Source organism: Panthera pardus, unplaced genomic scaffold (assembly GCF_024362965.1).
Source record: "Panthera pardus isolate Hobbes unplaced genomic scaffold, ASM2436296v1 HiC_scaffold_1, whole genome shotgun sequence".
Lineage (NCBI taxonomy): Eukaryota > Metazoa > Chordata > Mammalia > Carnivora > Felidae > Panthera > Panthera pardus.
Window position 1 is genome coordinate 20,167,006 of NW_026526654.1, and position 27,596 is coordinate 20,194,601.

At 38.3% G+C, this 27,596-nt stretch overlaps 1 protein-coding gene across 6 annotated transcripts in view; it reads right to left on the reverse strand.

Annotated features, from left to right (window-relative positions):
- The window catches only part of PCCA (propionyl-CoA carboxylase subunit alpha), a 413,570-nt gene that overhangs the window by 269,069 nt on the left and 116,905 nt on the right, over positions 1-27,596 (reverse strand). For all 6 annotated transcript variants that reach the window (XM_053890918.1, XM_019443967.2, XM_019443966.2 and 3 more), the window contains one exon: positions 9,560-9,596. In XM_053890918.1, the coding sequence (XP_053746893.1) occupies positions 9,560-9,596 (37 nt within the window). The remainder of the gene's footprint in view (positions 1-9,559; positions 9,597-27,596) is intronic.

Sequence of the window (27,596 nt, forward strand, 5' to 3'; positions counted from 1 at the left end):
TCTTAGGGACAGCCCACACCCAATGGTGAGCTGACACCGGTGTACAAAGGCTCAATGTCATTGAAACAGTTATAAAAAACCAACTCAATATTCAGAACTCTCTGTAGGGTCAGCTAAGTCCTTTGTTGAGTCTGCATCTCAACTCAACTCCTCTTTCAGTCCGGAGTCTTTCACTCCTTCACATATACTGGTCCCAAGTGTATTTCTGCAATAAACTTCCAGAATCTGTTTCCAAAGGAATTCCACCTATTACAAAGGAATACATCTGAAAGGCTATTACAGTGATCAGAGCAAGAGGTGACAGGAGCTTAAGCAGAAAAAGGAGCCGAGAAATGGAGAGAAGCTGATAAATTCAAGATTTGGGAGATAATGACTATCATGCACAAAGAGCAAAACCACAAAATGAAATAGAATAGTGAACAGTGAATCATGGGAAAAGCCTCATTGCTGATATCGAAACTGAAACCTCTCCACTTCCTGCCTCTGTGATACATGACACTGCACATGGCAGAACTTCCATGAGCCCTCTTACTCCCTGAACAAGGCTGGCACAGAACAAGGCTGGCTCCCACAACATGACTGCTGGGAAGCAAACACACAGGACAAAGAAATAGTCTTTGTTGCTTAAGATCACAAGAGAAGACAATAAATATGTGGAATACTAGAGAGCTTATGAACTAATGACAACTATATGGACTTGAATAAAAACCAGCATATTACTAGAGCTTTCTGAGAAAGTACAATTCAGAATCTGCTGGGAAATGTGGCTGTCACACAACACTTGGCTACACTGAAAAGCTCCTATTGTATATACAAACAGAGGTAGTTTAAGTTCAAGCAATTTGAGGTAATGAATTCCATTATCAATGCATTACTCATGTTGTGTATACTTGGTCATAACACTTTCTACTTTCTTTTATTTCCAAATCAGTAATAGTTAGTTTTAGCATTATCAACTTAGTTTTGCCATACACTTTGGGTTAACACATTTAGACTGAGGTGATACATATTTGCATCGAATACTATCTGGGATTTATCATCATCCAGTAACTGGAATGTAAACATGTTATGTATTGCAGTCCAACTATGAATGACTCATATCTCCACTACCACTGCAGATATATAATATATATATTCTCTAAAAAGATACTGTAAGTGATCCTTATTATCACTTTATTTTTCCCAATGGAAAATTTTTAAAAAGTGTGAAAAGGGGGGCGCCTGGGTGGCTCAGTCGGTTGGGCGGCCGACTTCGGCTCAGGTCGTGATCTCGCGATCTGTGAGTTCAAGCCCCGCGTCGGGCTCTGTGCTGACAGCTCGGAGCCTGGAGCCTGTTTCAGTTCTGTGTCTCCCTCTCTCTGACCCTCCCCTGTTCATGCTCTGTCTCTCTCTGTCTCAAAAATAAATAAACAGTAAAAAAAAAAAAAAAATTTTTTTTTTTAAAAAGTGTGAAAAGGGCACAGGATGGTTTGCCCTTCCTACGTTGTCCATACACACACAACACAAATAACTACAGAAATATATTTAGTTTAAATAAGAATGAACCAATACTGCACACATAAAGATATAATCAAGACATGTTATAAGCTAAAGTAAACCAAAACATAACATGACTTGTTTTGATTTGGCAAGGAAAAGCAATTATCCTTTTTAGAAAAACTGATCTTGTCTACCTATTTACCTCTACTCAGGCAAATAAAAAATTAGATCCCTAGCTCTGCTCTAGGAACAAAAATAGAGCACATTTAATGTATTGATAGATTAGAGCAAAAGGGGTTCACACACAGCAAGTTTCCAAACAAAAACCAAAGGCTCAATGTTTTCACATTACTGTTGGAACATCAAACACAGCCTCTTGTGTAACAGAAGAACAGAAAAAAGAAAAGGTATGCAAGAAAAACAGAAGATGAGGAAGAACTGAGAAAAGCAAAAGAGAGGCAATGGGAAAGAATATGGAAAAAATACACAGTGAGAACTTGTGAAATCACGCTAAAACCAAAACGTGTATGCTGGAGTAATAAAAGAAAACAGAAGTACCCTAAGTGACGGTGGGAAATGAAGAAAGGGGACATAGGACTCTCGTTCCCCCATCTCCCAGGGATTATCATTCTGACCTCGAATGACCACATTACTTCAATGATGGGAAAAGAGCAAGGTAAAAAATCCTCACTTTTTAACGGATTTCACAAAGAACACCATTCTCTTCAACCTAACTTTTTCCTTAGGCATTTCTTACTAAATCTCCTTAGCATATTAATCATATCTTCTATTGTGGACCTATTTGGAAAATAAATTAACAGAATGTGAGATTGAGAAGAAGGTATACAAACTGTAATAGTTCTTCAAAGGTTTCTTCAATATATCTTCAACCACACAGCCGTATACCATGTGTGAAATAAACAGCATGAAATAGAGGAAATAAAAGATTTGGGGCCTTAGCCAAGTATTTTTATCCCTCTTAACACAATTTGTTCTTATGTTAAAAAAAAAAAAAAAAAAAACCACAAGCAACTTTTTATGTAATGATATGTCAAAAGGAAGATGGGAGGTACAGGCAGGGGAAAAGAGCCAGAACAGAGAAGAAAGCAAGACCACCCCCACTAACCAGAGCCAGAGGCCATGGCAGTCTGAAGACTAATATCAAAAAGAAACCAATGGAAGGGGGCACCTGGCTGGCTCTCTCGGTAGAACGTGCAGCTCTTGATCTAGGGGTTGTAAGTTCAAGCCCCACATTGGGTGCAGAAATTACTTAGAATAAAAATCTTAAAGAAAAACAAGCACACACACATGCACGCACACACGGGAGAGCCTATCTTGCTAAGAACATAAGATGTCACCATCAGAGAGAAGTGAGAAGGCAATAAGGATCAGTCACATAATCTCATACATCTGAATCTTAGATTCCTAAAACTGCCATTATCCCAGCCTAATGAATCCAAGGACAACCTTCGAGAATTGATGAGCAGTTGTTAACAAGCACATACTAAATTTACTTGAATAATCTTAGATTACTTTTTAATTATCTATTTGCTGACACTTTATCATGGTTTACTTAATGTTCCAGTTCTTCCCAGGTATCTCCATTACAAAATTCAAGATTAGGAAAGGGGGGGAGGAAGTGAGAAAATCTCTGTCAAATTATGGTCTATAAATATTGTGAAAAAAAATTTAATGTATGATTACTTAATTCATTTGTATACTGATATACACATTTCTATTTGTATTCATTCACTGAATAACCACTTGCTGAATATATACTATGTGATAAGCATTGTCTTAAGTACTAGAAATGCAAGGAAAACTAACTCACATGGTCAACTTTATTACAAAACAGTAACTAAATGAACATAAAACCACCATTTGCAAAGATAAATAGAATCTGTTTAATGCAGGGAATCCCATGCTATTTTAAGAGAAAAGCAATCCATCAATATACTTCAATAAAAGCGGCAAGGAGATATTTCCATATTGAAATAAGTCCTGAGAACATTGCAGGACAAAGAACACACTTTATGAGATACTGTTTGGTTTGATATTATTTTATCCTTTCCTTAAAAAATGTTTTATAACCCAATCATTCAGTCCTTCATGCCTCCTTTTAATAAATACTTGAGGAAAATGTGTATTTTTCTAATGTTGTGCAAAGTATTCTATATATATAAGGCCTAATTGCTTTATAGTGTTGTTCAAGATCTGTATTTCCTTACTGATCCTCTCTGTAGATGTTCTTTTTGTTGTTGTTGTTGTTGTTTTGACTTAAACAACAAACATTTATTTCTCATAGTTTTAGAGGCTGAGAAATAGAAGATTAAGTTGCTAACAGATTCAGCGTCTGGTAAGAACCTACTTCTTGTTTCATAAACAGCCAAGAGTCCTCACATGGTGAAAAAGGCAAGGGAGCTCTCTGGGGTCTATTTTTTTTTTTTTCATGGAATTTTTAAAAATATAATCTATTGTCAAATTGGCTTACACACAACACCCAGTGCTCATCCCAACAAGTGCCCTCCTCAATGCCCATAACCCACTTTTGCCTCTCCCCCACTCCCCCATCCACCCTCAGTTTGCTCTCTGTATTTAAGAGTCTCTTGTGGTTTGCCCTCCCTCCCTCTCTGTAACTACTTTTTCCCTTTCCCTTCCCCCATGGTCTTCTGTTAAGTTTCTCAAGATCCACATATGAGTGAAAACATATGATTCTGCCCTTCTCTGAATGACTTATTTTACTCAGCATAATACCTTCCAGTTCCATCCACGTTGCTGCAAATGGCAGGATTTTTCTTTCTCACTGCCAAGTAGTATTCCATTGTATATATAAACCACATCTTCTTTATCCACTCATGAGTTGATGGACATTTAGGCTGTTTCCATAATTTGGCTATTGTTGAAAGAAAGTGCTGCTATAAACACTGGGGTACATGTGCCCCTATGCATCAGTTCTCCTGTATCCCCTGGGTAAACTCCTAGTAGTGCTATTGCTGGGTCAGAGTGTAGTACTATTTTTTGTGAAACCTCCACACTGTTTTCCAGAGTGGCTGCACCAGTTGTATTCCCACCAACAGTGCAGGAAGGTTCCCGTTTCTCCACATCCTCGCCAGCAGCTGTAGTTTCCTGATTTGTTCATTTTAGCCACTCTGACCCATGTGAGGTGATATCTCAGTGTGGCTCTGATTTGTATTTCCCTGATGATGAGTGATGTTGAGCATCTTTTCATGTGTCTGTCGGCCATCCATATGTCTTCTTTGGAAAATTGTCTATTCATGTCTTCTGCCCATTTCTTCACTGGATTATTTGTTTTTCTGGTGTTGAGTTTGGTTAAGTTCTTTATAGACTTGGGATACTAACCCTGTATCCAGATACGTCATTTGCAAATATCTTTTTCTGGGGTCTGTTTTATAAGGATGCTAATCCCACTCATCAGAGCACATGGCTCTGTCCTGATGACCTGATCACCTCCCAAAGACCCCACCTCTAAATACCATCACATTGAGGATTAGATTTCCACACATGAATTTTGAGAGGACACAAACATTCTGTCTATAGCAACTGGCTAGAACCAGCCATGTGTTAGAATTGGCTTTTATTAGCTCCGAAGAGCCAACTGCTAAATTTTCAGGAAACTTGGTAATAAATACTCAAAATGCACCACTGTCTAATTATTTTCCTACACTTGGCTATATCTATGTTCTTGATGTTATTGTGTTGGCATGGTGGAAATACTATAAAATGGCATGCTACTGCACTTCTCCAAGTTCCACGTTCAATAATGTCTCACTGGTGGGGCGCCTGAGTGGCTCAGTCCGTTAAGTGTCCAACTCCTGATTTTGGCTCAGGTCACGATCTCACGGTTCATGAGGTCAAGGCACATGTTGGGCTCCACGCTGACAATACGGAGTCTGCTTAGGATTTTTCCTCTCCCTCTGCCCCTTTTCCACACATGCACGTTCTCTCTCTTCCTCTCAAAATAAGTAATAACGTCTCATTGGTAACTTGAAATTGGCTATGGTAGAAGTAGTGACATCATGGAAATCAGCAAACTTTCTACAAATCAAGAATTTTTTTTTTAACTGGAAGGCACATTGTTCAACTTTATTGGTGAGAACTCCACACACCTGTCAGAATGGCTAAAATTAACAACTCAGGCAACAACAGATGTTGGCTGAAGTTTGAGGTGTTCAAGAAAGCCAGTGTAACTAAAGTATAGCAGGCAAGGCGGGGAGTAGTATAAAATGTGATTGGAGAGAAAGCAGGTGCCAAATCATTTGGGGTTAGTCAGGCTAAGGAATTTTGATTTTATGTAAGTGCAAGGAAATGCCATTAGAGGGCTTCAAGCAGATACGGAGTGGGATGAGATGGGGGCGTGTCCTTGTTATTTAGAGTTTTCAAATATCACACTAACTGTTATGTGAAGAATGGCTTTGAAGTGTTTAAGAAAAGAAGCAGAGAAACTATTGTCACAGTCCCAGAGAGGACAATGGTAGTTTGGGAGAGGGTACTAGTCGTACAGATAGTGAGTAGTGAACACAGGAGGTATTTTGAATGAAGGACTGACAGTATCTATTGATATATTGACATTAGGATGACAGGGCAATGGCACCAGGATAGATCTTGGGTTTTAGCTTTAGCCACTGAGTAAATGGGAGTGACATGTACTGAGATGCAGAAACTGTGGACGAAGCAGGCTTAGAGGATGGTGAATCTGGGGATCAGAAAACATTTATTTAAATCGGACATGATCTGCAATTGTTGAGAAAGACGTGCCAAAGAAAAGAATCAGAACAATCTGGAAGTTAAAGGGCAGGTTAAATGACAGGTTTCAGATTTACAATTTCTTTTCCTTTCACCAATCAATTCAGCTTGATTGTATTAAGGACCTTTGATCCAGTAAAAAAAGATCAAACTTTAATGCAAATCAGTCTTACTGATTACTGTTGTCTATCTCTGGGGTTAAAGATAAACTGGGGATCAATAGCCCTGTATCTGTAAACTTAGAGAGGTCAAAGGAAAACATCAGGAGTGAGAATGAAGGAGACAAGGCAGACCAAAAATCAAGTACACAGAGGTAACATATTAAGCCCTAATGGTCTCTCACCCTGTCGACGATACGAAGCTGTTTCTTTAATGCCACATATAACATGCTTAAGTGACTCACAGTATTTTACAGCAAGTGGTGACTGAAATGTTAGCTCTCATCCTCTAATCGCATTAGTTTAGCAAAAGTATAATGAAAAATCGATAGTCTTTGGAGCTAAATGAACCTATATTTAAAAGCAGGCCCACCACTCAGTAGCTCTGTGACCTTGAGCAAATTACTTACCATTTCTAATCCTCAGTTTCTTAAATGTAAATGAAAATAATTAACCCAGGAATTAGCATTAGAAATAACATTCACAAAGTGCCTGCAACATGGAAAAAATGCTCCATAAACAAGAGCTACTATTATGTAAAAGACACCTAATTCATCAATGCTCAAGGCAGTTAGCTTCCTCCTTTGGCCTCACAGATTCCTGTTTCCAGGAGAGAAGACTCGAGAGAGGAGGGAATCACAGAAAAGCCCAATTTAATTTTCTCCAGGTAACACAGAAAGAAGGAAAGCAGAAAAATATGTCAATAGGTATATATGACATCGTCAATCTGCTACCCATAAATAGACAGTTTCAAAGGTTTGATTATAGTTCAGTTGTTTAGAACTAGGAGCATATTTTCCTGTGGAATCAATGTTTAATTCAACTCTTAAATGAATTCACCAAAGCCCATCAAAATCATAATGTAGTTAAAGTGTGATAGATCTCAATAAAATGAGTAGAAAACAAAACTGATGAATCACCAAAGAATACAGAATACTGAGAGTGGAATAATATTTAATTTCATTTCATTTATTTTAGAAGCTGGCACTTCAGGGAAACAGTTTTATGGGAGGTTTCTGTGGTGATTCAGGGGGGGTTTCAGGGAAATTCCAAGAGCTTTATAATAGGCTGATGACCCTGGTTCTTTATTATGTTTTATTTCACCTCAAATTTTATGGCTTCCCTTTCTTTCAGCATAAGCAAAACACTAGCAGTGTTAGACTTCACAGCCATGATTACGATCATTTATTTCACAAATGAGAAGGTATAACTGGAGAAGAATGAGAAGATAGGAAAGAGGAAGAAGTCATAAAGGTTGCGCCTAAATATAAAGAAAAGAGCCTGCAATGGAATTCGGTAACTCCTTAGCTCAAAGGGGAGCAAAGCACAGCATTAAAATACTGAGGAAAGCCAGGTGATGAGAACTGTTCAGAGTCCCACTATGATTAACTGATTATTTTAAAGGTCACAGATTATTTGGGGGGAAAAAAGAAAGAAAACATAAAGGACAAGACATGAAAAAGCAAGCAAAGCCATTTGCAGCCTGCCATTTACACAAAGGAAATGCTTAAGAGGTGAAGATTCATAATTCGAAATAAAGCATGCCAATATAATTCAAGATTTTCTTCCAATCCCTTTCATTTCTCTAAATTTATCCAAATATTCTGTCCTTTTTATGTAGATACTATTGTGTTAACAGTACTATTCTATCTTATTCTGTAGTTAATAACAATACCACCTAAACTAGAAAGATGACTTCTTAAATCTACACGTATACAGTAGAATGAAGTGAAATTACTTTAGAAGAAAGTCTCCTCAAAAGCCAGCAGGTATATGCTACCTGCCTCTTAGGCTGTGAGGAATGACAGTGATTTCAAACTTCAGAGAGACGCTTTTGATTTTCTCAAAGAAATAAACCACGAATCAGTTCCATGCAGTCCAACTTATTCAGCAATCCAGCAAATCTTCCTGTGAAGTACTGAAATGTTTTTTTGAAAATGTTGATGTGTCAGAAGAAATGATTAAGGAAGAGATGTTATAGTCAGATAAAATAAGATTTTCTAAGACTGGGTCTTAAATCCAAATCTGTATCAGTAGCAGCCATGTTTGCAAAACAAATAAACAATGAAACACAGTTAACCATGAGCCAAACCAAAATAATTTAGCCAGACCCAACCAGAAACAGGGACACAACAAGCCAACAACTTTCCAGATCACTAAAGAACTGTTCAGCTAGCCTGAGCCAATTGTAAAGAATGTATTTACTAATGCAATCGATTACTTTCAGAAATAAGATGTATATACCATGTATCACAACTCTGTAAATGTTGCCAAATCAAATGTTCTCCCAGTGGATAAAACAATTCCAAACAGTGGATCTTAATGACAAAACAGGACCAAAGAAATGTTAATGCGGGATGCTGAAAAGTTTGGCCCCATCCGTGTAGGAATGCTAAGAAGGTGAGATTTCCTGACTGCTGAGCATTGTCAGATTTCTCTCACAAACCTACAAAGTTCTGTCAAATGTATACAAATACTAATTTGATTAACACAACTGTAAAGTAACTGGATACCACCACTAATCCATGATAACAATTTGTCCTCACCTATTTTTTTAATTGGCAGATACTGAAAATATAACAGTTGTCATGAGCAATAAAGGAATATTTTTTTAAATAAGAAGTTGATAAGCCCTGCCCTAAGTATAATTGTACCTAAAACAATCAAGTAACACAGTCATTAAAATGTCCTTCAGTTTACTGTTTACTCCAATTTAGAATATCCAGTTCTGATTTGTCAAATTCTGTTTCCTAGCAAGATTATTAAAACATCTTAGGACAAGGTAAAAACTTGAAGAGCCTTGTCAAATGTGAAATCTTCATTTTAATCATCTATGTCTTCAACTTTAATAGGTTGTATTCAGCTAAATACATAAAATTTACATTATATCCAATCTCAAGAGTTAAGACAATTCCTTCTTTTAATTAGCCAGTGATTTCAACTTACAAAAGAGCTGTAATTAAAAAGTCAAATTACTCTTTAAAGTTCACTTTAATAATATGCTAATTCAGCAGATAAATTCTTCCAAAGGGACAAGTAATCAGAATCCTAAATGTATTAAAATATTATTTGCTCTATGGGGTTACTTATTACATGTTTACTCAACCGTATCTGCTGAAAGACACAGAAACTCTAGCAAAGTTAATTTAAGAACTTACCAATTTCCCTTGCAATTCTGACAGCTTCATCTGCATCCTGTAAAAGCAGGAAATGAGAGCCAACATTAATCCCATCAGCCATTGCACAATGTCTTTAGGGCAGTCATATATTGCACTACTGTCTCCTCTGATTCATTTAATGTTCAATTTTACAACCTTCTAACTCTTTTCTTTCAGAGAAATGTAAAATTAATACCATAAGTGGAATGTAAATTCTACCTCATCATTATTATATTAAGAAACTCAAAGCAGTTTGAAATGAGCTGGCAGGAAGCACTACCAGAATTGCCAAATGATTTGGTGCAGTTGCTGGAATTTAACAGCAGAATTTAGATGTTTACAATCAATACTGAATCATAAATCAGATCATTAAAGCTTGTCTACAACCAGCTTGTTCCTGTCCTCTGATATTTACATGTCATGTTTTCCTGGATTCTGTCAGCAGGGGGAGTTGATTCTCTATTGTTTCAGAGAGGCTCAAGATTTTCCAGAAATAAAAAAAGTAAATTTCCAATATCTCCAGGAATTGTCAACTGTCTCCCCAAAAATTCCTTTAGTAGTTTCCATTACTTTTTCTTTTTTATTTCATTATTTTGTTAGGTACATATTTTATCTTTATATCTTATTAAGACAAGTAATTTAAAACTTTAAATTCCATGAACCAACTTGTGGGGGAAAACTTCAAAAAAGCCAAGGAAAGCAAATGCCTCCCAAAACAGTACAAGGTAAGAGTTGATGCATGTAAGAATTATTGCCAAATACCAACCAATGCAACTGAAAGGAAAAAAATTTCCCTTGAATCTAAACCATTTCATTGATCATTAACTTTCACCTAACACGCCCAGCACAGGACACTCCTGATACATCTCCCCATGGAAAAATAAAAAGACAGCTGAAAAGAAGGTGTTACATCTAAGCCTCCCTAGTAAATATGACTTTTCTTTACAATTCAGTGATGTAAACTAATCACAAGGAATAACAGTAATGTTTTGAAACCATTAGGTAGTGAGAATGCCTGAAGTTTTCAAAAATAACTTTAAAATATTAAAGTGAAGGCTGGTATTTTTTAAGCTTTTAAGCTAGTAATCTAAAGGTGTAGAGTAACCATGTCAGAATTCTCCCCCAAAAGGAGGGGCGGGGGATGTTTATAACTGCTTCATTTATGTCTAATAAAAAAAAAAAAAAATCTTCCTTAAAAGTCTTCAGTACCTAATAACATCCCCTGAATAAGGAGGTTGGCAGGGGAAGTTGTCAGAAAAATTTAATTTCCTTTCATTAGCCAGTCTGCTCCACAAATAGGTGCTTGTTAAGTTCAAAGCGGTCCTGAAAGCAACATCAGTTTTAAGTCTCTCTCTCTCTTTTTTTTTTTTTTTTACTCCAAGCAGTCACATCTGCTAATGAGATTTTCCAAATAACAATTGTTTGCAAGTCAGAGATAAATCTATACCTCCCACTCTACTCTCCCCCAAAAAATCAAGGTTTACTGCTTTATTACACCTTGCTGTTTTCACTGACCCTACATTCTCCAAATTTTAGCTTAAAGGGATAAAAATCCATGAAAAGGGTCATTTAAGAATGTTAGTGGTTTCCACACATTGAGTTTGGAGGTTCTTTGTTCAAGCCAGTGACAGTTATTGGAGAATACTTCCCCTTAATAGCCTCTCTGTCAGGAAGTGTTAAAGCTGCCAAATGCGGACAATTAGTGCCTCGCGAACAAAATACAGGAAGAGTGCTGGCTGATGGAGACTGGATTATAAGAAGCCTAGAAGGAAACTTTTAACATGTCTTTTCTTTCAAATGTGTAGTAGTATATTTGCAAAAGATATTCTGAGAGAAGATAAACTGCTGTCTCAAAAGTCTGTTATCTTGAGAGAACTGACAAACAGGCAAATGTTAAAAGATAATGCACAGAATTCATTAGTGATATTTATTATGTACACATTGTAGATGTGTGTATATAAAGAGATATCTATTTACACAAAGCACAACTTACAAAAATTTTGACTGTCACAAATCCAACATTTCTATAAATAACCACAAAACAATCCTGTCTTTTAACTTAATCAGTATGTTACATTTCCTTACCATGATGTGTTATGCAATATTTGGGACCTTAAAAAAAAAATCATTATCAGGGCACCTGAGTGTTGGTTAAGTGTCTGACTCTTGGTTTCAGCACAGGTCATGATCTCACAACTTGTGAGTTCAAGCCCCACATCCAGCTCTGTGCTGAGGGCACAGAGCCTGCTTGGGATTCTCTGTCCCCTTCTCTCTCTCAGCCCCTCCCCTGCTCATGCTGTTTCTCAGTCTCTCTCAACAATAAACAAACATTTAAAAAAATCATTATCTAAGATTCAGGTTTAACTGGGCAACCTGTATTTTTATCTGACAACTCTTAAAAACAAATTTTTTTTCCTACTATGACAAGCAAATGTTACTAAATGCACTTCCAAGTAAAATCAAACTGCCTTAAAAATAAATTTTTCACTTGTCATTCATTTATCCCAAGATATTTTATTCAGGACATATTATATATATTATAAAGCTTGAAGACCTAAATCTCTCAACCCAGCAATTTCATTTTTAGGAAGCTATCCTATACACATAAGCACATGCATGCACACAGAGAGATATATAAATAAAATTATTTTTAATTTGTTGCTTGTGATTTGATAAGAAAATCAGAAAAACAATTTTAAAGGTTTTCAGTAAGGGACTGGTACCAAAAAGGGACTGGTACCAAAAAGGATACATACATGAAATGGAATATGCCATAGTCTTTTAAAAGTTTTAAAAGATGAGGTTGATCCATATGTAATACTATGTGAAATAGTTCTTGCACCCACAGAACTTAACAGACTTGTTTAATAAGGGAAACTGAAAGAGAGCAAACAAACCAACCGAGAACTGAAATAAATGGCACATGGAAACAAACAGTACTGAGGGAGACAGGGAGGGAGAACATGTTTTAGACAGACTGCCCAGAAAGGGTCCTTCTGGGGGTGCCTGGCTGGCTCAGTCAGTAGAACGTGTGACTCTTGATCTCGGGGTTGCGAGTTCGAGCCCCAACTCAGAGGTAGAGATTACTTAATAAATTAAAAAGAAAAAAAAAAGGATCCTTCTGAAGTGAAATATAAACTAAAGCCTGAAGAAAACAGTCGCTGCCATGGGAAGATTAGGGAAAAGGAAGTGTAGACAGAAGGAACAACATGAACCAAACCCCAAATTTGGAAGCCATTTCCTATGTTCTAGAAACCAGGTCTGTGAGGTGAAAACTGAAGGCAAAAAGCAAGTGGCAGAAAAGGACAGTATAAAATCCAGTGGAAGGCATGGCCTCTCCAGCAGGACCTTTTGAGACTCAGGACACAGTTCCAAATGCCTTGGCTCTATGCCAGGGAATGAGGACTAGGGTTTAGGAAGGTAACTCTTCCACTTCAAGAATATGCCAAATATAGTGTGTGCCATGGGGGAAAGCAAGTTGTAGGATAATATATATATGACCTTATCCACATTAAGATAGGAAAATACCTTGGAATGCTCATCAAAGGTCATGTATGGACATATTCAACCACCTCAGCTTGAGTTACTGCTCAAAAATAGGATTAAGAGTTGGAGAAGAGGCAACTTTGACTTATGGCTACAGACCCTTAGGTAGATGTTTAACTTTATTACCAGTAAGATCAAAATTTCATACTTCATACCTCTTTCACAATTTAAAAATTAAACCAGCCACACTTGAAGGTGTTATCCAATGTACTTAATGATTTCCAGGACATTAAATGTTATCACAACAAACTAGTATTCCCAAAATGTGCTTAAACTTTTCATGACTCCCCACTGCCTTAGAACCAAATTTTAATTCCTTTACTTTGTGTCAGTACTTGATCCCGCCTGCCTGCGCCACCAGTCTTGTCCACAGTCCCTCCCTACCTCTGCTTTCCTTCCCACCCCCAAGCCCACACAGGCATTCCTCCAGCTGCCTGGCCTTTACACCTCCTCCTCAGCTCATCCAGAAACCCACTACTCTTCCGCCCCCTTCCACCAATCCAACTCTTACACTATACGCCCCATACCAGGCCCTGACGACAGAAGGCAACAAGAAAGGCACCATGCCAGCCTTCATGTAATTTATAGTCTAGTGGAAAAGACAGACCCATACATGACACACAGTGGCTAAGAAATCATTACTGAGATGCATGTTACGCAGAAGTGAAGAGGGCATGTGACAACAGGGAATCTCTAATTTAAAAACAGAGTTCCTGGAAACTTCTCAGATACTGCAACTATGAAAAGAGACCTGCAAATGAAAGAAAGGGTGGAACAGAGTCAGCGGGGCTGGGGCCTGAAGAGTAAGCCAACTGTACAAGGAAGCGGAGCTGCCACAGGCCACAATAAAGACACTGAACTTCAGCCTAAGAGCAAGAAAACCGAGTCCCCACTATGGCTGCATTCTGAAGAATCTGAACTTATAATTTGCTCATTATTTTGAGTATTGTCTACCCTCTTCATTTCCCTACCACATTAAAATACAACCTCCAGGAAAGCAGAAATCACTAACCGGTGCAGTGATATATTTTAAAAGCCTACAACTGCCTGACACATAGTAGTCATTCGATAAACAGCTGTTGAATAAAAAGACTATGAACACATGAATAGAGAGAGGCAAGAGGGACGTGAGGACTTTAGTTGGGAAGCTATAGTCCAGATGAGAGAAAAACTACCACTTTCTCTCAAACACAGGGGTGCGTGCTTCACATCTCACCTAAACCTCACCTTCCCTAGAAAGCCTCTCCAGCCCTTCTACACCAGGTTAGGTGCCATTGCTGTGCAACATTACACTCTGCCCTTCAATTATGACAGCCCCTATCACTTAATCTCCCTGACAGCAATGACTAGGTCTGCTTGCTCTCAAGAAATCCCCAGAGCTCAGCAAGTCAATACATCAACACGTTATTTGTTGAGTGAATAAACAACTATGCATCAGCTTCCACAGAAACCAGCCTGTTGCAGTAGGTGCCAGCACCAACAGAAGGGCTCATCTCCAGAGCATCAGTGTTTGAAGCAAATAAACTTCTAACCAAGGAGATGTAGTGGCTTGTTCAAATTGACACATCTAAGTGATATACAGCAAGGGAAGTACCACTTGGTAGCTCAGAGCAGGAGCTCAAGAACCAGATGGGCTAGGGTTTTGCTTCAGTTTAACACAAAGCACACTCAGTGAAGTACCACTGCCACTGGGCAAAACCAAGCCCAATATGTGCCCTTGTCTTTTTATCTTCAGTCAAGCACTTTTTTTTCATGTTTTATTTTATTTTTGAGAGAGAGAGAGAGAGACAGCATAAGTGGGGGGAGGAGCAGAGAGAGAGAGAGCACAGAATCTGAAGCAGGCTCCAGGCTCCGAGCTATCAGCACAGAGCCCGACACGGGGCTCGAACCCACCAACTGAGAGATCATGACATGAGCCGAAGTCAGACGCCCAACTGACTGAGCCACCCAGGCGCCGCAGACAAGCACTTTTCTTACTGCATGCTGCAGCTTCAAATGTTTGAAACTTGCATTTCACAAAAACTATTCTTTAAAAAAAAAAAAAACTTTTAAAAAATAGTGCTACCCAAGCTGTAATTTTAAACAAATGTTTCATTAATTTAAAAGATCAGACTTTAGGGCGCTCTGGTGGCTCAGTCAGGTAAGCGTTGACCCTTGGTTTTGACTCAGGTCATGATCTCACAGTTCATGAGTTCAAGCCCCACATCAGGCTCTGCACTGACAGTGTCGAACCTGCTTGGGATTCTCTCTCTCTGCCCTTCCTGTTCTCTCATTCTTTCAAAATAAATAAATAAATTTTCTAAATAAACAAGTGACCAAATTTTACATGGCAGTAACTTTTCAAATTGAAGGGCCACACATTATACTGAAATATAGAAGAAAACAACAGATATTCAACTTTATTTATAAAAATGTAAAATAAGTATTAAACTTGATTTTACCAAATACACTTCACTATTTATATAAAACAAATCCCTTTTAAGCAAAACATCATTACTTCTTCACAAATCCAACTTGGCAATATTTGAAGAAAAAGAATTGCTTCTACTCTTTGCTTTAGAATATTGTTTTCTTTAAAAAAATTTTTAATATTTATTTTTGAGAGAGAAAGAGAGACAGAGCACAAGTGGGGGAGGGGCAGAGAGAAACAGACACAGAATCTGAAGCAGGCTCCAGGTCAGCACAGAGCCAGACGCAGGGCTAGAACTCATGAGCTGTGAGATCATGACCTGAGCTGAAATTGGATACTTAACCAACTGAGCCACCCAGGTGCCCCCTTTTAAGATTTTATTTTTAAGATTCTAAAGTGATCTCTATACCCAACATGGCGTACAAACTCAAAACCCCAACATTAAGAGTCACATGATCTACTGACTGAAGCAGCCAGGCACCCCTAGAACATTAAGACAGTTCCCACATCTATGCATTATATGATATACAACATGTGAAAATATTACAGGGATTAAGACAGCAGATTCCATTCAAGAAGTGTTCTATACGATAACATTCTATGATTTATTAAGAGAAAATTTCTCACAGGTGGGACAATGATCCCCTGAAAATCAAAGAAAAGTCAAATACAAAAATTTCAACACAAGGAATAAAACAAATTTGGTGCTATTAATGCCCTTATACAATTTTAAGAACTTAGAATATTTCTGTTTTTATATCAAAAGTTAATACAATTGAGAAAACACAGAAAGTATAAAACTAAATGAAACAAATCATTAGCAATAATATTCCTGATGGCTTCAAATCAGGAAGAAGGACAAAGGAATGGTCTAACAATATCATTTGATTCTATTCTCCTAAATGATTATGATCCCTGTGGTTCTTTCTCTAATCCCAGCCTATAAACCCAGTTTGAAGGAAGCCACACTCAGGTTCTGAAGTTACTGAGCACTTGGGACACTGATGAGGTAAATATTAAGCTGTGTAATTCCAAAACAGCAGTCCCAGAAATGCAGAAAGAGTAAAGACACCACCAGAACCAGTAACTATTTCTTTTACTCCTCTCTTTGAGCATAATTTACATTAAATGAGCTCTATCATCTAACCGAAGAACAAAACAGTCAAAAATTATGTTTTCCAAAAGAATACGATGGGAGGAGTGGATGATGTTGCTATATCTAAATAACCAGATCACAAAAATGTCCAAAGGAGTTGGGGTGCCTGGGTGGTTCAGTAGGTTGAGCATCCGACTTCGGCTCGGGTCATGATCTAGCAATTTGTGAGTTCAAGCCCCATGTCGGGCTCTGTGCTGACAGCTCAGAGCCTCCCCTGTTCATGCTCTGTCTCTGTCACTCAATAATAAACACTAAAAAAAAAAAAAAAAAAAAAAAAATGTCCAAAGGAGTTAATAAAAATTGGGTGGTTCTTCTACAAACCTGTTTCTTTTTTTTTTTTTTTTTTTTTAATTTTTTTTTTTTTTCAACATTTATTTATTTTTGGGACAGAGAGAGACAGAGCATGAACGGGGGAGGGGCAGAGAGAGAGGGAGACACAGAATCGGAAACAGGCTCCAGGCTCTGAGCCATCAGCCCAGAGCCTGACGCGGGGCTCGAACTCACGGACTGCGAGATCGTGACCTGGCTGAAGTCGGACGCCCAACCGACTGCGCCACCCAGGCGCCCCTACAAACCTGTTTCTTAATACTCCATGATACCTACCTGGGGGGCATCCAAAGTCCAATGGCTAAGAACACAGGTGCTGGAGCCAGAAGGCATGGGCTCCGACACTGGCTCTCTGACAGCAAACCAGTTACCTCCCAGGGTGTCTCCCTGGAATTGGGTCTCCTCATCTCTAAGATGGAGATAGTAACAATACCTATTTCATAGGATCATTGAGAAGATGAAATTAGCTAAGGCTAAAGTACAACGGAACAATATGTGGCACACAGTATGCTTAGCAATGGCAGTCTGCCACCCAAGAGTCCCAAGTTTGTTTCTTCCCTGCCTGTCTTTGGTTGGTATATCTTGTGGTCATCATGCAGCCTCTGAACCCGTACAACACAGAACTATTATTGGTATTACAATACCACAAAAAATGTGCGCCTGCATCCCTAGAACACTCCACAGGATCAGATGATCTGTATACTCACTATTGCCAATGAGCAAGGGAAGAAGGGCAGGGAAGGGAAGCAAAAACTATAACAAAGGCAAATTCAATTCGTTATCACTGATGCTATGTTTTGCATGCTAAAAAACAACACTAACACCCTATTTACTTCTACAATGATTCAGACCATACATCTCCCTGCTACATACATATAGCCTACCCACTCAACCCCGAACTCTACACTCAATGGCTGCCAATCCTGCTACTAATTCACATAAGAAGCTACTTACGGTTTACTTTCCTTGGCTGGTTCTACAACAAATCAGCAACTGTTTGGGGGGGTAGGAAATCATTGCTTCAATATAATATGGGTAAAAGCGTATCTGTACACAAAAAGCATCCTCAAACTATTCTGCATTTGTGTATAAAGCAGAGCTACACTTTCAGCAGTCTTGGGTTCAGGAAAATAGTTTCCAGCTGACTGTGTTTTCCAGACAACTCCGAGTCAAGCAGACGACTATGTTGTCTACAGACTACACGTAGTCTATAGACTAATATACTTTCAAATCTTTCTAAACTTTAGTACACATTTCTATTATTACTGTCAGCATAGCAAACATAATTGAATCTTTTTTCAAAAATATAGAGCCTTTGAGGCATCAACAAGAGAGTTCTTCTTGGTTTAGCAGGAGAAAAGGATACTGATATCTATACTGTACTTTGTAATTATAGGACACAGCTTTTCAATTTTTTGGTTTTTTGGTTTTTTAAATGATTCCCTTCATGCTAGTTTTTGTTGTTATTTGGCTCTTTCTGCTAAAGCAAGGGTGCAGTTTGTAAAATCTGGCTAACTGGGTGACAAAAACAATGACTACTTTAAACCTACACTGCATAATCCACAAACCTCAAATTACCACACTCTGCTCTGAGATGTAATAATCCTACTATTCTCTCTTAAAGGGCAATAAGAATTCAGAGAAGTTTAATGAATTTACCCCCAAATTGGAATGCTGATAGGTATTCACAAGCAAATGCAGCAATTTCATCAATGGTGGTTCCTCCCTCTGCCCCACTCCTGACGTGTACCAGATCATGTAAGCTATAAATTCAGCTTCCACCAGGCACTCCACACCAGCCACTCTGCTCCATCCTAATACTTTATTTTAGGCCCCTATCACTTCTTACTGAGGAAAAGCACTTTTAATGCACTGGCCAACTTCAAGTTTTGTACTGCTTCAATCCTTTTTCCACATCACAAACCAAAGTAAGTTTTCCAATTCTAGAATTCTATCATGTTAACTTTTCTACATCAAACCATTCAGAGGCTCCCAAAGCTCTAAGGCTAACCTCCAAAACCAGGAACATAGCAGTCAAGGCCACATATACCTGGATCCTCATTTTCTCTCCAGCTTGCTCTTACTACAGACCCATACACCGCAGACCTGCAGTTTTCTAAAGCTCCAACCGTCTCAGAGCACTAAGCTTTCACGATAAGATGTTCTCACTGACCTGGAGCTGTGTCTCCATCACCACCCTCACTCTTTAGCTAACTCACTACTGCTCAAACTTTAGAAATCATTGGTAGATCTGCCAGGATGCCCTCAAACTAGGTTTGGTGCCCCTCCTACGTGGGTCCCCTGCACTCTGAGCTCTGAATTATTAAAATGTATTATGTTGCCTGTCTACAGCCTCCTAAGGGGACTTGAAGCTCTTTGAAATCATGGTGTGCAGTTGTTATTCTTTGCTAAACAAGTGGGCTGGGGTTCCAAACCCTGTCTTCTCTAGCTTGAAATACACACTTTTCACTGCTCTCAAGTTCCTGAGGTCAAGTTAATAAGATGTTGAATAGAACAGAACTTGTTAAAGGCCACTTTGGTTCCTCTGCCCCACCCCCCCGCCCTACCCCCATGTGCATACATATTCTCTTTCTCAAAAATAAAAAAATAAACATTTTTTTAAAAAATTGTGTTAAGATTTTAAAAGAATGTAGTAAACCATCCCTCTATACCCTCCATACAACAGTATAAACATTCAAATGGGAAAGGAACAAAAGTTTTAAAAAGAAATATAATGAATTGAAATCACATTAATTTACTCAAGTTAGATGTGAAAATTACTTGGGGGAAAAAAGTAGAATATAATACAATTGCCAAGGAAAAAAAGAAATTTATCTTTAAAGATACCAGAAGCTAAGTAAAAAAAAGAGAGACAGAAAAAACAAAGAAAAGAAAAAAAAGAAAAGAAAAACATATGGATTTTAAAAAACACAATTATCTATAATTAACACATACATTCTTTCAATGGTAAAGTACTGCTAATGCAATTGCTAAAACCACAAGATACTCCAAAAATTTACACTGTTTATTTGTATAAGCGAACCTCCATCTGCATAGATACCCTTAAAAGTAATCTTTTACCCAACAAGTCTAAACTATAAAATGTGAAAAGTAGTGTAGTTCCAAATGAATAGAGTCACTACACAAGAAATCTAAATTAATAACCAAACTTAAAAAATAAGTACAGCTTCTCATATCAAATAATTAAAAGCAAACTAGAAATAATACCAGCATAAAAATTTATCAGCCAAAATTATTTTCAAATGCTTATCAGAAAACTATAACCTGCAGGTTCATTTGTGGCTTAACTAATTCAGACCATAGGTGCCAAGAACTGTGTACCATAAAGTTAACACAGTAGGAAGAATCTGACATTATTTAAGAGTATGATTGGATCTTAAAAATCACCTAAAGCATACAAGAAGACAAAACTGAAAAGATAAATGGGGTTTTTTTTCTTCTACTTGCTACTTTTCCCTATTTTCCAAATTAACAGAGGTTGCAAATTCAAATGCAGGTTGTCAAATGCAGCCTCTCTGAAAAGACTAGGATGCACAAGCAAAACCAACTTTATTACCTACTACAGTTAAAGATACCATCACTTTGAGGCAATCTTAGAAGTTCCACTAAGTTCTGTTCAAGACCCTAGATTCCAAAACTGTAATGATCTTCGGATGCCTGCTGAGCCCCCCACCCAGGGGGTGTCCCCAAAAACAATGGTGAGAAAAATCTCACTTTGGGGAGAGTCCCAATTTCCTTTTCAGGAACCTCAGAAACCAGGAATCTGTTGATATCATGATTAGATTTGAAATGTTTATTATTGGAAGAAGCCCTCCTTTTTATTAACAAAACCTTCCTTATTAGTAATAAAATATCCTCAGCATATCTTGTTCTAAGTCCATAGAAAGAGTTCATATGGAAGAAGACAAGTATAGGACCTATAAATTCATCATTGTACTAGCTCCAGAAGCCAATATATTCAGATGGTTTCATCACATTGGTATCTAAATAGGATAAAATTTGCTTTGAAACCTATAATAAAACCTTGACAATCTTCTCTACCTTGTTTTGTCCATGGGAGAGATCTCCCCTTCAAATCTTAAACCACCACAGCACTGCATATTATCAGGTCTACAATCAGAGATAGCCAACCATTAGGTTGGGAGCTCAAGATATGCTATTATGAGGTTCACATGGGTTCATCACAGGCCAAGTCTATGCTGTGAGGCAGACTTCTCCTTAAAGGTACGAAATTCAGAAGTTATATTTACGTTCTTATCCTTCTAAATAGCATACTCTCACCTAGGATAATTCAGAATTATAGTAGACTATTTTGTAACCCTTAAGTTTAATTTATTTATTTTTGAGAGAGAGTGCATGCAGAGGGAAACAGCAGACAGAATCCCAAGCAGGCTCCATGCTGTCAGCACAGAGCCCAACACAGGGCTCGAACCCACAAACCATGAGAGCATGACCTGAGCCAAAATCAAGAGTCAGGCACTTAACAAACTAAGCCACACAGGCACCCCTCTTTTGTAACCTTTTGATATGGTTTGAGAGTCACCTGTGAGGTGAGGGGAAGACTCAAAATCTCAAACACCTAGTGTTCTGCTATTTTTTTTAATACAATGAGGAAACCTCCAAAAGGAATTCAGATTCCACATTTGTTTCCTTACAAATTCACAAGGAAGACAAAGCTCACAGGGAAGAGGAAAAGCACAGGAAAAGTCAAGTGAAAAATGTGAAAAACTTACATCTCTCTCAAACCTCCTGGTCTTCATCCTGCTATTCCTTTTCCTCCGTCCTGTTTTCCTCCATTTGCCCCTGCCCTGCTCTTTCTTCCACTGACCTGCTCCCTTATTCTTCTAGTTGGCCAGAAACCCTCAAAGCAACATTACCTTTTAAAATTAAGATACTGTCGGGGTGCCTGGATGGCTCAGTCGATTGAGTGTCTGAATTTGGCTCAGGGCATGATCTCACAATTCATGAGTTTGAGCCCCACATCAGGCTCCCTGCTGTCAACACAGAGCCTGCTTCAGATCCTCTCTCTCCATACTCTCTCTGCCTCTCCCCTTTTCAAAAATAAAAAACATTAAAAAATTTATAAATAAAATTAAGCTACTATCAGAACAGGGCCAGCCTTGAGGGCTACATTAAAACTTTGGTCTCTCCTGAACTAATTAGTATTAAAGACTTTCCAAAGTTTACACAGATTAGACAGATATTTACAAAGAAATTGAGGAATGTATAAATAATCTAGGGCCCTCATATTTGTATCAGTTGGTTCATATTGCTTCTAAGAACCTCAGATTATAAACTATTAGAGGAAAGGGAAAAATGGAAAGACCTGAGAGTGACTTCAGACTCCTAATTGCACAGGAAACCAGAGAGGTTTCGATACTGGAGTTTCGAACTGGAAATGATGGGAAAGGTGCTTGGGAAGCCACTACCGAAATCTTTCCTATGGAAACAGGTTGGACTCTAATCCAGTTGTGCTAGCAAAGAAAGGATACGTTTATTGGGCTCTTCAGAGAGAACTCTTCAGTACCTTTAGATAGCATTCAGGAGTAGACCCTGAAGCAGTTGTCATCCATTTCCCTCCTCATTTGTTGTGAGTAGCCTTAAGCCAGAAACTGAAAATTTTATAAACAAGCAAAAACTGGATGTATACAGTCATATAGTCTGATCTTTAATGACATACTATACATTTTGAAAGAGCCTGAAAACAAAAGCAGAATAAGACCCAGAATAAACTGATGGACTTACAGATAAAACTAGATGTTCCCACTCCAGAAATTAAAGCAATCTTTTGATAAAGACACCTGCAGTATTGTAAACAGAAGTGACAATGAATAAACCATTGTTCTATATTAGCCAAGAAAATGAAGAAAAAAAATATATAATAGACAATGTTGAACAGCAAATTAAGTACCTATTTCCCATTTTACCCCTCAACTTACGAGAAATTTCACTAACTAGTTATTAGTGATACAAGTAATACACCATAACTTTAAGCCCAGCCACTGTTACACAAGCTCGTTCTCAGAGTCAACAAAGTACTCAGATCATGAGTATCTCTAATAACCTTCAATTTACCATGTCCCAACCCATAGCGGTCACCGTGGGACCTTGGTTCAAGGAACATTCCTTCTCCCTACAAGACACTACATTCACTAATTTCATAAGAAAGCATATACAATACAAGCAGAATTTCCAGATCATATGCTCTCCTAATGACCACATATGTCAACTCCTAAGGACTCTGCTACTCACCCTCAAGACAGAATTAGTTTGGACTCTCATTAAGTCCAAATTGAAGATTTCAAGAAGGCCAGATTTCTTGTTAGAAAACAAACTGCAATTATACCAATAGAAGTATTGGGTCTAAATAGATCACAGTGCGTAATAAGCCACCTAAACCACTACCTGAACTTGCACAAGTCACTCAAACAAGAATGTAAAGAAGGACTAAAGAAAAACTAAAACCCTACTCAAGACAGCCTAGTAAAGAAAACACTTGTCAATACTCTGCTCAGAGTTTTTTAAGTCTGCAGTCAAGGTGTGGCTATATTATATTTTCATTTAGAGGTTCAACTGGGGACAAATCCAAACTCATTCAGGGGGTTGGCAGAATTTATTTCCTTGTGGCTGTATGACTCAGCACCCCACCTTTTTGTTGGCTTTCAGATAGAGATCGCCCTCACTCAGATCCTTAGAAGTTGCCCATAGTTTACTGCCACATGCACGTCCTCAATATGGCAGCTTACTTCTTCAAGCCAAAAACTACAATCTGTTCGCTAGTCCACTAAGATGGGAACATAATCACAGCAGTAATACCCAACTACTTTGCCCCATAATGCAACTGAATGCGGTGATATCCCATCCCTTTTGCCCTATAACATAACCTAATTCAGCGAGTGACATACTATCACCCTTTGCCATATTCTTTTAAATTTTTTTTTTCAACGTTTTTTATTTATTTTTGGGACAGAGAGAGACAGAGCATGAACGGGGGAGGGGCAGAGAGAGAGGGAGACACAGAATCGGAAACAGGCTCCAGGCTCCGAGCCATCAGCCCAGAGCCTGACGCGGGGCTCGAACTCACGGACCGCGAGATCGTGACCTGGCTGAAGTCGGACGCTTAACCGACTGCGCCACCCAGGCGCCCCACCCTTTGCCATATTCTAACAGAGAAGCAAATCACAGGTTTTACCCAAATGGAAGAGGAAAGGGTTACACAAAGGCTTGGATGCCCTGCAGTTCCTCAAAAAGGTAAACATGGAATTACCGTATGATCCTGCAATTCCACTTCTGGGTGAATACCTCAAAGAACTCAAAACAGATATTCAAATAAATATTTGCATACAAATGTTTGTACTAATACTATTCACAGTCACCAAAAGATGGAAACAACTCAGACATCCATCAATTAATGAATAGGTTTTTTTTTAAGTGATTTAGTCCTACTATGAAATATTATTCAGCCATAAAAAGGAATGAAATACAGATATATGCTACACATGGGTCCTATATTCTTAGTTTATTATTAAACCTATCTAAAGTCCTTATTTCCATATATTTGTAGTTATGTAATTTCCATTTAATTCTATTAGAGATTCAAATTCCCTGGTGAAAATCTTTACATGTTAATCTATTTTTCTCCACATTTTCTTCAAATTTTTTTAACATACCAATCACATTTATTTTATAGTTCTTATCCCTAATTCCAGTATCTGCAGCATACGTGGATCTATATCTATTGTCTATTTTACTTTTTCTCTTGGTTTTTCATTACATTTTCCTTTATGGTGTGTCTAATAAATATGTACTAAAGGACAAATAAAGTGTATACAGTGGTTATACGTGTAAAAATCTATCTCTTAGAAAAGTATTCATCCAACAAGTATTTAGTGAGCACCGACTGTGTACCAGGTACCACTTATAAGTGATGCAGTAATAAAAAGAATACAATCCCTTTCAGCAAAGAGTTTACAATCCAGTGCGGGCTGTAGGCATTTAGCCCATCATTAAAATGGGCAAAAAGGCCCATAAAATCTGCACTCCCCACTATACCTTACTTCAATTACCTCGTCTCTGACTTCTCTCTCCCTTGATCACAGAAGCCACATGACTCCTTGCTGTTTGTTCAACATCAAGTACCTTTCAACCTCAATACCTATATGTTTTTTCTTCTTTCTGCCTAGTATGCTCTGCTCTTCCTGCTGCTAGCCACATGACTTGCCCTGTCACCTCTTTAGATGGCTTGCTGAAGCGATTTAAAATTGTCAATAGATTCACCCACTCCCCAGCATTTCCTCTTCTCATTCCCTGTCTTATGTTTCACCATAGCATGTACTGTTTATTATTTGTTTATTGTCTGTCTACTTCTTCTATAGTATAACCTCCATGAGGGCAGAAGTTTTTTATTGCTGTTGTTCATGACAATATCCATAGCACTTCAAATAATGCTAGACAAACAGCGTGCACTTAAATACTTAGTAGATGAATGAATGCATGATTTAAAATGTGACGGGCAGGGGCACCTGGGTGACTCAGCCAGTTAAGCATCCGACTCTTGGTTTCAGCTCAGGTCACGATCTCAGAGTTCATGACATCAAACCCCGCATTCCACTGACAATGTAGAGCCTGCTTGGGATTCTCTCCCTCCTTCTCTATCTCTCTCTCCTCCCTTCCCCTACTCATGCACACATACGTGTGTGCTCTCTCACAAAATCAATAAATACATGAATGTTTTGAAGTAAATAAAATAAAATGTGATGGGAGAAGTGTGGGGTACTAAGAAAAGATAGCAGGGGCCTTAATCTAATCTAGACAGTCAAGGGATGTCTTTGTGAGGAATGTATGTGTAAGCCAACACCTAAACAATGTGGAGACCATCAAGAATGAAGACAGAAGCAGAATCAACACACACGACAGAATTTAGCAGAGAAGTTTCAAGAACCAGAAAGGTGTCTTACATGGCTAGTCTACACAATGTAAAGGGTGAACTGGCACGCTATCAGTCTGAAGAGAGAAACCAAGGCCAGCTATTAAAAGGATTTAAATGAGTAGCCATTCACAAGTTTTTAAACACAGTCACAAGTTTTCAACATATAGCTGAATTTGGATTTCTGCAAGGTCTCTCAAGCCCCCAGTGTTGAAAATTTATTAGATGGGACCAAGACTGGCTACAAAGAGACGAATTAGAATGTTGACAAAGTAATCCAGATTAGATGATGGTAACTGGAACTTGGGGTTAGCATGAGCAAAGAAAGAAGTAAATGGATCAGAAAGATCGATAGATGAATTCTCTGTAGTTGTATTTATCAAGAATGACTCTACATGTCTAGCTTGAGGAAAGATGTGGAAACTACCACCACTTTCCCAGGCATAAAAGAATCAGGTTAAGAAGTTTACAGCAAGAGTCTGCAAACATTTTCAGAATGGGCTAGGCAGTAAATATTTCAGATTTGGTGGGTGACATAGTCTGTCACAATTACTGAACTCAGTCATTATAGTGAAAAAGCAGCCATTGGCAATATGTAAAGGAATGAGCACGGCTGTGTTCCAATAACACTTTATTTATAATCAGGTGTGCCAGAGCCATAGCTTGCCAATCACTGGTTAGAGAGAAAATTCTGAGCTGAGCTTTCAACCTGTTACTATCAAGGTACCTCAGAGGCATCGAGCAGAACTGTTTCAGAAGCACCTGCAAATGTAGTTCTGAAGTTCCAGAGAGAGCTAGCACAGATACAGACAGGTTCCAGATGGAAGACTGCCCCAGGGCAAGTGTGTACAGTAATAAAAAATTTCCTTCTCAGAACCCAAAATAAAACCAACATTTACAGAACAAACATAGGAAGAACAATCAGCATGAAAACTAAGAATAAGCATTCAAAATACGCTAAAAAATACAAAAACAAAACCAGAATGAGTAGTGTGTCAAAAGGGAATATTTTGAGAAGGAGAAAATGATCAAGAGACTCAAATGCTTCAAAAAGATAGAGAGAAGATCAGGATTACAAATTATAAACTGAATTTAGTGAAAAGGAGAGGTTGCTGGTAGCCTTGGCAAGAGAAAGTTCAGTGGGAATGAGGAAAGAAGCCAAACTATGGCAGATTAAAGACTGAGTGAAAAGTGTAGAAATGAAAGCAAGTGAGGACAATTCTTCTAAGATGTGTGGCTGTGAAAGGGTAGAGATAACTAAGGTGACAGCTGTGAAGGGGCAGGGGGTTACTGTGCTCCAGGAGGCAGAGGAACACATTTCTTTCCACTAAACTGGAAGCAGTGGTGAGGGATCATGGGTATTGTGTTTATCACCACCTGCTTCCCGGTTAGCCTGGGATCAGTACATTTGTTGACTGAGGATTTTTAACAGCAAGGGCAATAGGAAGTTGCTGAAAGACAAGTTTTAAGATATGGAAGAGGGAAAAGATAATCAGTAAAAACTATAGCCCATGAAGTCTATAAGGGATACATCTAGAGCCTGACAGGAAGAACTGGCTCTACTGAGGATAACAATACCTCTTCCTTATAACAAAAAAACAAAACAAACAAACAAACAAAGGATGAATACAGATTAAGGTAAACATGGGCA